Here is a 13,000-nt window from a genome sequence, read left to right on the forward strand (position 1 = left end):
ACAGGAAAATTCTGGTGAAAATCAAGCAGAATTCTGAGTATTCGATGAAAAAAAAAAAGGCTTGATATTGCACAGAAAGAGTGTTTTTATTTGTTTTGCATTGAGGACTGAACTCAGCAGCACTCAACCACCGAGCCACATCCCCAGCCCTATTTTTTATTTTATTTAGAGACGGGTTCTCACTGAGTTGCTTAGTGCCTTGCTGTTGCTGAGGCTGGCTTTGAACTCAAGATCCTTCTGCCCCAGCCTCCCCAAGCTGCTGGGATTACAGGCCTGCACCACCACACCCAGCAAGGGTGCTTTTTGATGGTTTTCCTCTAAAGAAGTCTCTGCATTTTGGGTTCCAAAAAATATATAGGAACCAGATTAGTTCATGTCCATCTGGGAGGGTGTTATAGAAATGGAATTTGTGTATCCTTTGTGTGGCATCCAGTAGAGAAAGCAGGCACTAGTTCCTTCATTTTAAGAAAATGGAGACTGGAATATGTGGGAAGGAGCTGGTAATTAAATTAGGTGCCCATTTTCAGTTTTTCATTCTAAATATGAAGCATTATTTGCCTATATCAATTGTTCATGTTCTGAGTTACCTTAAATATTATTCTTAAATTTTAAAATGTCCCTAAAGTTTCCCAAGAAATGGAATTTCCCATCCTATTTTGTTTTGGTTTTAGTTCTTAAAACATGGTCAAGGGTACTAAAGAGACCAAACCATAATGCATACTGTATACTACCAAGACCAAAAGGCCATTTAGAATCGTGAGGTCCTGACTTCCTCAACTTCTTTTCAAATCTCCAATGACCTGCCCAAGTATTACCAATAGTCAAAATATCCTGATTGAGGAAGACCATGCCAATCGGTCCTCTAAAAAAGAAGACCATTAGAAGTCACGACAGCTTCTTCAAAGTTAAGAAAAATTTTAAGGAAGTGATTTCAAAGGCTTTTATATCATGACAAGAGAGTGCAGAAATACCCAGAGAGAGACGGCTTTTTCTTGTAGGGAAAGGAACTTTCCTTTCTACCACGTGCATTCTGATGAATCCTTTTTCTTATTCTTTCTCAGTCTTCATAATTTATCCTCCACCCACCCTCCCCTAAAATGTTATTATACAAAGTAATATCAGTGAGAAAATGACTCTGGATCTGACCCTGTAAAAGGCTAGGTTCTGAGAAGTACCAGATGACAGGACTGGAGCTCCCTCTAGAGCCCATCCTGCCATCAATGGAGGGGTCTTCAGTAAAATGAATGAAGGCTGGGTGGATCCTGCCCTTTTCCCAAGTCCAGCTCATTTCACTGGAGAGAACCATTTCCAAAAGACAAAGAGGTCAGGAAGAGCAGAGCTATTGACTATGATCTACAGGACTGCTCGGCAGTGCTCATCAAGTCTCCAGAAACAGAGTCTGATCAGGCATGCTTATCCAATAAGTTCTCTTGTCAACATCAACACTGGACAGACATTCACCACAAAGGGGATCTTGATAACATGTAGAGCAGAGAATGTTCATTTGCTCATCGTTCAATCCAGTGGTTTGGATCACAGTCATAGATACAGTCATTGCAAATTGATACTGTAATATTATAACAACCTGATGGCTCTAAACATAAAATGAAAACAGTAATATAAACAATTTTTAACTTATTTTAGAAATGAAAGAAATGCAAAGAATCACCATGTCAATGAAAAACTGAGCAATGCAATCATAATTTCAGCATATTTCCTTTTGTGCCTAGGGAAAAACGGATTCACAAATAAAATATTGAGAAACCTAGTTTTAATCTATTCTAACTACATTCAAAATAGCATGGAAAAAAGGTTACTTCTAAATTGTTACATGATGTTAAAAGAGATCAGAAATATTCATTTTTGTTTTGATAACTGTGAAGAAGAAATAATTTAGGTCAACCTTGATAATTTTTCTCTATATTGGGGGGAACTTAAGACTATCTAAGTGCTTGAGTCTTGACACCATCAAAAAACTGGTCCATACAGTTTTCAAAATGTGGCTTGCTTTTTTCAAGCTGGTTCAGATGAAGTTAAAAAAAAGTTTAAAAATAATATTCAAAATACATTCCTGTTACTTTGAGTCACTATTCCACCCAAATAAAATGGAAAGGGCAAGAACTATTAACACAAAATTAAAATCTTAATTGAATATAGCAATTTGTTAGTAAGGTACAAAATCCATTATAGGAATCACAATGGCAGTTTTGTAACACTGCAGTTTATAAAAGGTATTCACAGCCATTTCCTTCCTTGTCCTCAGAGCAAGGTAGATCAGTTATGATACTCAACTATCTTTCATTAGGTTGCACATTGTAAGTTCAATTTTTCTGCCTTCTAAAATGTTGTGAATACTAGCCACTCTTTCAACTCTGATCCCTTCAGTGTAGCTGTAACAATAGTGATTACAGCTAATATATTTTGAGTGCTAACTATGTGGTAGCTTCAGTTTTAAGTGTTTTATGTGCATTAATTCAATAATCCTAAGAATACAGAAGATAGATACTTCTATTTAGAGTCTCATTGGATTGAGAAAATCTAACTCTGAACACATATCTGTCTAGGATTGTTCCCTGTTTTCTTTCTGCTTTAATTTCATACTACCTTTGATGATTCCCTAATATTTGCCCTCTTGGTAAATGCACAGCAATACTTGGTTAGCAGATGATATAGGGGGCAGTGTCTTTTCTTGCTTTGTTTTGCTTTTTTTGAGATGGGGTCCTACTATGTTGCCCAGGTTGGTCTTGAATTTGTGAACTCAAACAATTCTCTCCCCTCAGCCTCCCTAGCATCTGGGACTAGAGGTGTGTGCCACCACTCCTGGCTAAATGATATAGTTTTATTGTCCATGTTTTGCTCATTCTCCCCACCCTTCTCCTTCTCTCCCCCACTTCTCTCTCTCATAAAATTATATATATTATATAGTCAAATAAAAAGGAAAGTCAGAAATAGTTAGATGACTTCCCCCAAGTCATCCAGCCAATAAATTGCCAAGTCAAGATGTAAATATACTGACCATACTCTCAATTCCCTTTCCCCACCCTAACGCCTTCAGAAGTGCCCAATTTCTATGAAATTGTCTTTGTGACTTAACAATCCTGTTATCCTTCTCCACTTTCACTACAACTTTCAATAAGCAACTCTACTGGAAACATTTCTGCATTTTGCAGGGAAGATATGGATGACCCACAGCCAGTAATCAGGAATTAACACTGTCTTGTACAATTCACAGTCTTAAGATTAATGCCAATGATATTAGAGTTGTAGCCATGGAGATACTATGGGAGAACAACCACCACAGGCTATAATTTAGAGAAATGAAGAAGATGCCATGAGGGATACCTCATCACTCCTGAGAAAAGGGAAGTTTAGTAAACAGGTAGATAATCATTTTCTTGTAAGTAGTAGCTCCTTCCCTTTGTGATAACACAGAACAGTGAAAATGCATATTAAAGATTTGTACCAGAAATGTACATTGGGTTGGGAGGCAAAAGAAAGTGGAAGACATGACACTGCACTGAGAATTAGATATATGTTAATCTTAGCTTAACCAAAGTGTTATTTTGGCAAGATTCTTAACTTCTCTTACTGTAGGGAAGGGAGTTCCAATTTTGCCTCAGACCACTTATTAGCTCTGTGACCTTGAACAATTTTTAAGCTTCAATTTCTTCATTTGCAAAGTAGGCATAATTCTTACCTTATAGGTGGTTATAAGAGCTAAATAAAGTAAAGATTTCCCAAATGTTAGTTGCTGAATAGTTGTTATCTACCATTATTATTTCTTCATCAAGAAAATAGGAGATTGTATTAAATGATTTTTAGTAGCTCTCCAACTTCCAAATGCCTATGAATCTTATTTGGCACTAAGTGAAGTATATTTGTTCAAATGGGGGTTTTGTTTTTAGCTATTGTTTCTCATAAGTGAACCATATCATTTTTTATAGCACAGAGGAACAATCAAATCACATATAATAATTCTAATTTTCAGTCACAATCTAATTGATACACATTAGCAATAAAAGTAATATATGAGGCAAGAAAAAAAACAAAGGAAATGTTTCAAATTGCTTAGGTCAAGTATATTTTATCTACCTTCTAATACAAAATTACTTATGAATGGTATAAATCTTTCAAAAATTTCCAAGAAGAGATAATTACTTTTCTTAATTTATACTAAATCATCTTTTCTCTGGAAGAGTCTTTCAAACATTTTGATTAGGCCAACAATAAGTAATGCATTTCACATTACAAGCTAGTATATGCAAACATATGTGCAAGTATGTAAAAATAAGTTTATAAAATCCTTATTATCTGCATTGCATTCCTATTTTCTATTCTATTTTAATCCAAATTCTAATGTTAATTATTATCTACTAAGCTGATATCATAACCATTAAAGGGTCACAAACTACAGCTTTTAAAACACTACATTACAATTCCCTTCCCTGTGAAGGTTTTTGTAACATACCAGGTGGTCAGTACTAGCCATGTCCCATCAATTGATTAAAATGTAGATATTCTGTTAAATAATATTTGGCATCACTCAAGTCCACAATATCACTGATTATTAACAATCTAAAATTTAGATGAATTAATCTAGTGTGGCTCTCTATGTTCTTAAAATGCTCTGTAAATATATTCACCCAAATGTTCATTGTAAATCTCCTTTCCCCAATGAAGGCATTATAGAAATCAATTTAGCCTCTTGGTCTGCAGCTACATTTTTTAAAGAGAAACTGTACAACAATTCTTCTTTAAATTTTACAATGACATTTTCTTTCTTAGGTTGGCTTATTTTAATTCTTCTCAATATTTTTATCTGCCATACAAGAAGTTTGATCATCTCTGCCTTTGAATAACTTGATCTTAGAGTCTATATTAATTTTCTGAATGGAGGTGAGAGCCAGTTTTTCTTTCTTGGTAAAAGGTTTGCACATACCTATGCATCATAAACACATATTCCCATTCACTACTTTTCCTGTGTCAATATGCTTTAAGACATTGATGATGTCAAATTCAACAGGCTTTTGATGTTATCAAATTCCACAGGCTTTTCAACCTTGAATTTCATTGTCTATTTTCTATTCATAATTCATTTATTTTTGATGTCACTATTCTATGTCCCTATCATTCTTCACAGCTGGATCTGTTTTCCTGTTTATCAAATACTGAGCTTTAAATCAGTGATGATACACATTTCCCATTTCAATTCTGTGGCATATCACTTTTTAAAATTTGTTTGTTTGTTCGTTCCTGGGGATTGATTCTAGGGGTGATTTACCACTGAGGTATACCCCCAGCCCTTTCAATTTTTTATTTTGAGACAGAGTCTTGCTAAGATGCTGAGGTTGGTCTCAAACTTCCCATCCTCCTGCCTCAGCCTCCTGAAATGATAGTGATTACAGGCATGTGCCACTGTGCCCAGCAGCACCTCACTCTTGATCTTCATTGAAACTACCCAAGGACCTTGCAAAACATTCCTTCCTCCCCACCCCCAGTATTTCCAAAATCAGTCTCCACACACTTAAATGAATTGCCCTATGATGCCCTGCTTACTAAATCTAACGTTGAGTTCTCTTCAAAATCATCTCTTCCATTGTTTTCTAACAAAACATGGTCTGGCAAAGACCATGGAGAATGCTGATTAGTTATGTTCTGCATGTCTGCTTCCAAATTAAGGCTGCTTTTCAGATCTACAACTATTTATTATTCATTTCCATTACCTTTCACTACTCTTCCACTAGGTCTTTCATTGATAGGTCCTAATCTCAATATTTTGGACAGTCAGAAAAGTTAACTTCACTCAGATTATCATTTAAGATCTTTCCTCTTGTTGACCACACAAAAGTAGCCCCTACCATGCTGCAGACGTTGGTTTAGTTAGGCTGAGAAAGATGTCAAAACTCAGATATTGCAATTCCATGCCAGCAAATCTACTTCAGAAAGTTTTGATTTCTTCTTTCACTCTTTCCAATAGTAGTCAAACATGGTTCATATCTATATTAATAAAAAAATATGTCCCTTCCTCTTACAAGCTACTCATATTTCTACTATAACAGAGGAGATGGCAAAGATGCTCAATCACAATTACACTTAGGACAATTGAAATTCTGAATAGTACCAGGACCCTTTACCATAGTCATAATTTGAGAGCTTGTGTCTTTAATTATGATGTTAATTGTGTCAACATTCAGGGTGCTGAGAGAGGTTGTTTATTTCTTTCTTTGAAATGCTCCAGTGACTTTTCATAATAGCACTATGCTTAAGTAATCAAATAATTTATCTACTATGCTATATGAAGGAGTCTCTTACTGTCATTAATATCTTGTTATTATTAAGAATAAAGGTCAGCTTCTTGGTCTTTCCCTGTATTAAATAAAAATGCCAGTTGATTCATTATAAGTAAAATTCCCATTAATTAAATCTGGTGATGACCCCCAAAGTTCAAATATATTATGAAAATTACATTTTAAAACTAGCTCAGCTGTCATGCTATTAAGCCCCCAAATTAGAATTCTTCTGGAATTCTTTGTTTCACGCCAGGGTGAGCCAAAATTCTCTCTACTTGTCTCCCACAGTTTATCTCCTCACACCACACAGGGAAGTGCACTGAGCCACACATTGCAACTCTAACTATATGCTCTGCTGTTCCCCCGCCCCCATTTAAAATTTTGCTCACTTTGAAAGGTTTCTGAGGTAAGTGCAATATATGACCTGGCCATCTGCACTCTTTGCTGGGTCATAGCATCAATCCAGAGAAAAGCAATAATTAACAAATAGGTGTTAAGCATTTGATATTCCTCACTTTGGGTAGGCTTTTATTATATTTATTATTTATTTACAGACAAGTAAGCATCTTGTTAACATTTTTACAGTGAAAAGAGGCTTCTATTCAGATATACAACTAGGGAAAACACTCCTAATAATGTATGATATGGGTTATATGGGACCTGTTATTTTTCACAGATCTTCACTTAAAATTTAGCTGTTATCAAAATTGTTTGTTTTGACATTAACATTTATATATTTTCCAACATTTCCTCAATTGTCAAATTCCCTGACACACAACATATAAGAAAAAGAAACAGTTTCTAAAATTATTTCAACTCATTTGCTTGCAAGTTTGTCTTGGTAAAGAGAAAGTTATTATTTAAATTAAAATTTAAATCAACAGATAAAATTATATACACCATAAGTGGAATGTGTTGTTAGATAATAAAAACTTCCCTCGATAGCAGAATACATTCTTCCCTCTGTACCTGAGAGAATGTTTACAATGTTCTTGCAAGGTAAAAAGCTTCTTTCAGGACATTCTACAGCACTGAATTCAGGATGGATTAGCAGCTTTCTGAGGTATGAATTTATTTCTCACACTGCTCAACACTAGTCAGATGGTAAGGCCTGGGGCTTGTCCTGAACACTAAGTCCTCACTTGAGTAAATCCCAAGCTTGTACCCTCTTCAGAGCACCTCCATCAGCTCTCCTCACATAGCACACTCCATCTGAGCAGCTGGGGCAGGCTCCCTGCTACTCCAAGAGCACATCCACACTAATGTTCAATAAAAAAGAAATAATAAAGTGAAGAAAAGACACACTCTTCTCCGGTTCTGATTGCTCCTGAAGTACATAAGGAAATCCAACCTGGAACAGGTTCCTGCTCTGCATGAAAGAAAGCCTAATCTCTTGGTTCTTACATAAAACCACCATTTTGAATGCTGTAATTTTTTTCATAAGAAACTAAGTGATAAGGGAAATTTGCCTAAAGTCTGAGATATGGTTATCTTTCAATATTATAATAAAGGTTATTACCTATACATAAGGAAAGCCTCTATTTGGGGAAAAGCTCCTCATAAATTAGGCTCTCATGTCACACCCATTGCCAATAAATAGGGAAGAGTTCTTTCACTGCGGTCATTGCTGATGCCACTGTGAAAGATAAGTATCATGGTTTTCAAGGTATACAGCACTGTCTTCTCACTATAGTATGTAGGAAATTTAAGATCACTCCTTCCTACCTTTTTTCTTTGCCCCATTAGTCATTCTCTTTTTCATTCATTAACTCAACAAAAGTGTACTGGATATCTAGTGTGTGCCAGACACACACATACACTACGATGTGCCAGGATAGAGCAATAATAACAAGACAACAGCAACCATACCTACATTCACACAGAGCTTGCTTGCTATGAGCCAGGCACTAAATATACATATCAGCTCACTTAATCCTTGCACTAATCTCCTGAAGTAGGTAAAGTTACAAGCCTATTTTCAGATGAACAACGTACATGCAGAAAGATTAATTCCCAGGTTGCCTAGTCAGTGTCAGATCCAGGCTTCAAACCTGTATCTTTTAAACTCCATTGTCTATGCTCTTGACCTCCATGCCATATAAAGAAAAACGAGGACTTAGGGAACTTTCCGGGTACTGGGTAAGAAAGACATTAAACAAACACACAAACAGCCTGTAATCTCAAATGTTGATGAGATCAATAAGAGGAGGGTACTATGTGTGAGGATGGCATAACACTGCAGAGGCTCTTATTGCAGGCTAAGCAATGCAGTGATGATCTTTAGTGACTCTCACTTCACCTAAATGACAACATTATAAATTTAAGAAAGTAAACTAGCTAAAAAAAAATTGGGGGAAACAAAGACTGGGAGGAATTTACTAAACAATTTGGCCCTTAAGCCTTGCTATAAAGCCCTGCCATCTTGATGGTCCTTTTTTTTTATATACTCAGAATGATGAGGAATCTGGAAAATGGAACCCATTTCTGTTCCTATCTCTCTGAGAAAATCTATTCTTCATAAATGGGAGTAACTATCTCCTCATCTGCTGCCTTCCACCAGGAAATCCATGGTGTATTCAAAACCCTTAAAGTCTACCTGAATATTATCATATAAAATATATGATGATATCATACATATGTATATATGTATACATAGAGAGAGGGAGGTGGAGGGATTTCTTTGGTCTAAAATCTTGAATACACAGGCTCCTCAGAACAATTCAAGGTATTGCTTACTGTTAGAAAAACAAGCAAAACATCTCTGTTATTTGGCAATGAATAGACTTGAAACAGACTGAAATATGTTTTAAAGAAAACAGGAGCATAGAAACAAAGGATCAAGTTCCCAGAAGGACAAAATTCTCTCTTTATCTTGATTTAACAATAACACTCCCCACCACCAAAATAACCCTAGACTTTATTACTTTACTTGACCAATTACAGATCTACTTCTTTCTTACAGTGTCAAATCATGCAGAAAACAAAAACAAAAGTTTTTCTTAAGAGTTATCTGACTATCTATCTGATAGACTTGGGATAGTTCTGTATCTCTGATTGTCATGATTTATTTCATGTATTATTTTTATGTCTTCTGTCCTTAAATCAGGCATGGTCTCAAAGGACAGGATTTTACCCAAAGGTAGTGTGACATATTTGCTCTTAGTTCTGTGTTTCCAAGGGTCTCTCTTCTGAGGTTGATAATGATTTAAAGAGGCAAGGGAGAGGGCAATGTGTTCTTAATGGTGGCAATAATTATATTTGTATCACATATCTAGATAGATAAGCAACATCACTTCCAGGTCCAATAAATTAAGTAATTTTTCTGTTTCATCATTCAGAGTCATAAAAAAGAATAATTTTTGATGCTATATTGTCATAAGAAGGTCTCTGCAGCATTTAAATGTATCATTTCCTATAAGATTTTATTTTACTTGACTCTGATTTATGATATTACCACATTAAAATGCTTAGGTAACTAAATATATAAGTTAATTACTCGACTTCTAATGAGGATTCAATAGTCTCTAGTAAGAATATGGTACATTAGGTCTCATCTTTCATATGTAGTAAATTAACTTGAGATTAACCTAGGTAAACTATAAGCATGAGAAGCCTATGTAATATTAAAGAGATATAGTCTAAAGGTTAGAGGCTCAATTTTCAAAGAAACTTCAGGACATTATGTCAAGTTTATTATTAGTGTTATGACATGAAAAATTTTAAAACCTGAAATCATATTAAACATGAAATTCTTCAGAAATGTCACATATACCTCATTTTTAAAAAATCTGTGCATATAATTGACTTTGATTTGCATTTGACCCATTATCATAATCCATTCTTCTTTTATTAATGTACTTCATTAATAAATAACTACAAGTAAACACTAAATAAATTGCAAATAAACATTTTTAAGAAGTATGCTACTTAAAGATATGGACTTCTCAAAAAGTCAGTGAATATCCTTATATCTTCTGTGATACAAAGCCTCTCATCATGTTTTATATGACATGGAAACTAGAATAGCATATTGATTTCAAGTATCTGAAAACAAGACATTATATTTCAGTATCCAGCATAAATGATTTTTATATGCACTATTTCAGGAGAAGGAAAGAAAAAATGATAATGGTTACAGTTTGTACTAATTTCATTCCCAAAGACCATCTTCTTTCTTTCCTTTTATTTAAATATATGGGTTTAGAATATTAAGCCTCATAAAAATAAAATACTTAATAATGTATTATTGGGAAATCACCTACAAATTACTTTCAGAGTAATTTGAAAACAATCTAATTTGAATCACCAGTCTAAATAGGTCATTTAACTTAGAAAAATTAAAATTAGCTGTGCAGGGTCAATTCTTTTCCTAAAACATCTGCATCCTGTTTGTCCTATTCAAAGTCAAACCAGAGCTGTCAAGAACAACCATAATATACAAATTTATTCCAAATCTCAGAGTTAATCTGTTCCAGAAATATCTATAAAAGTTAATATTATATATAGGGGGGAACCAAAATGAGGGAGTTCTTCAAGAAGTTGGGGTAGAGGGACAGAAGGAGAAGGTGAACTCTTGTATTTCAGGAAGGTGATAGCATGTGGGAGGGGGATAGGCCTCAGCTGGTGCTCATTTCTTGTTTTCCACATATATACTTTCACAGTAAATGCAAGTCAAAATCAGTCAAGACACATATAAAACAAAACAAACATTTCCATGCAAGTTTAGTCTTCCACAAGCTTTTCTTATATCAAACTAACGATATATGATCATGAAACTTAATGTTATCCACCACCTTTAAGGATTTAATCAACTTATGACATTCTGATAAACTCGGGAATTAAATCCCTACTTCCCAGAAAAATCTTCTCAGAAATAAACAACAAAATATTGAACTAAGATCCTTAAAGAATTAGAATAATAAAATAAAACTAAAAACAAATGAGAAATTTTGGCTGCCTGAGGCGTTCAATATTCCTTCACAACCAAATCACTCATAAAAACAAAAGGACCTCAACAATGTCGGAACACTAAGGTGTCAAGGATCCAAGGACCCTTGACTTTAGAAGGAAGGACACACAAGGTAGCTGACAGAGAATGGCATCAGGGGAGCTACAATAGCAGTCAGTTTTGTTTCAGGACTCTTCAAAGCCATCAGGAAATTCATTTCTTCTTCTTTATGGTTTAAAAGTAACTTTGATGCTCAGATGCAAAAAAAAAAAAAAAGAAGTACTTTCATATTCACCAGCTGGCAACAACCTATCTACAAGCAGAGTGATCAGAGATGCTAATGAAACAGGTTTTCTATTTGCCCACTTCCATAACACCACTTTCTCAAAATGAGATTTTGAGAAATCTTGATTCCCGCAAGACGTCTGTTTAAAGATGAAATGGAAGGACCTTTGCTCTGACAAGGAGGCAAACTGAAGACTTAGCATTGGGGAATTGCTAAGGAACACTCTAAGCTACATTTTTCTTAAAAGGATGAAGCCCAAGACAATTAGGATTTACTCATCTCCAGATGGATGATAAAATATTTATAATTGCCCAGGACAGAAAAACAATTTCACTCCAACTCCCCACAAAACACACACACACACACACACACACAATGAAGCACAAATAGTCACAGAGAGGGTCAGAGCTTGCTCCTTCCTCTACAAGGTCTCCAGAGCCGCTTTTCACCTCCCTGTGCCAGTTCCTCCGCGCGCGCCCCACCACCACCATCTAGCCCAACCTCTCTAAGCTGCCACTTCGCCGCACCCCCTCTCCCCCCCTGTCCCGTAATCTTTAGTTCTGAGCAGCCCAGCAACCACTCTGCCTCCAGCGCGTCCCTCTGGGTGGCGTCCCTCGCACTTGGGAGGTTCTCGAAAGCCTCCGGACTGGTGCTAGTGCCCAGGCTGGGGAACCCCGGGGGTTCCGGCCTTTTAGGGCTCCTTCCCTACACTCCTCAGCCCGAGAGGATTAAGTTGTCTGGCATCCCACAGCGCGCACAGCCCCCACCCCTCCCAGTCCAGCCCCTCCCGGGCTTGAACGCCCAGGGGTCCCTTGCCTCCGCGGAGGTGAGCGTGCACTCACCAGAGGTGAGCTGCATCCAGGCACATATCTTGTACACGGTGGCCGTGTTGCAGAAGAAGAAGAGGGTAAAGCAAACGATGCATGCGATGATGAGCATCATGGAGAGGCCGATGAAGAAGGAGGCGGCTTTGAAGGCGCCCGAGGGCAACGTGGAGAAGTCCGTGAAGCTGCCCCTGCAGGTCAGCTCCCGGGAGAAGCCGTTGCCGATGCAGTAGTGGAAGAGCCCGAAATAGCCGGCTTGCGGGGTGTCCACGCCGTCACCGATCCAGTAGGGCTGGATGAAGCACACCACGTTGACGATGGCAAAGCAGATGGTGAAGATGGCCCACAGCACGCCGATGGCCCGCGAGTTCCGCACATAGTTGGTGTGGTACAGCTTGGCAGCCTCCTGAGCCGGGAGCATCGCGGCGGCGGCGGCGGCAGCGGCGGCGGCTCCGGGCATTCTCCCCCTCCTCCTCCTCCGCCTCCCGGTCCTCCGCCTCCCGGTCCTCCGCCTCCCCCCGCCTCTCGGCGCGCAGGAGACACACTCACGGAGCCGCGCTCTCTGCAACTCCCCTGCCTCCGCCTCAGCCCAACAGCACCAGTTCCAGAGTCTGCATCCTCGCTCCCGGAAGGAGGGCGGGGGAGCTCGGAG

At 37.5% G+C, this 13,000-nt stretch overlaps 1 protein-coding gene across 3 annotated transcripts in view; it reads right to left on the reverse strand.

The window, feature by feature from the left end:
- The window catches only part of Lhfpl3 (LHFPL tetraspan subfamily member 3), a 510,182-nt gene extending 497,230 nt beyond the window's left edge, over positions 1 to 12,952 (reverse strand). The window contains exon 1 of one of the 3 annotated variants that reach the window (XM_048786168.1): positions 12,367 to 12,952. In XM_048786168.1, the coding sequence (XP_048642125.1) occupies positions 12,367 to 12,808 (442 nt within the window). In that variant the 5' untranslated portion in view covers positions 12,809 to 12,952. The remainder of the gene's footprint in view (positions 1 to 12,366) is intronic. The other 2 variants (XM_048786167.1, XM_048786166.1) reach the window with 2 other exon arrangements.
- Positions 12,953 to 13,000: the final 48 nt, after the last annotated feature.

The sequence above is a fragment of the Marmota marmota genome, unplaced genomic scaffold (assembly GCF_001458135.2).
Source record: "Marmota marmota marmota unplaced genomic scaffold, marMar, whole genome shotgun sequence".
NCBI lineage: Eukaryota > Metazoa > Chordata > Mammalia > Rodentia > Sciuridae > Marmota > Marmota marmota.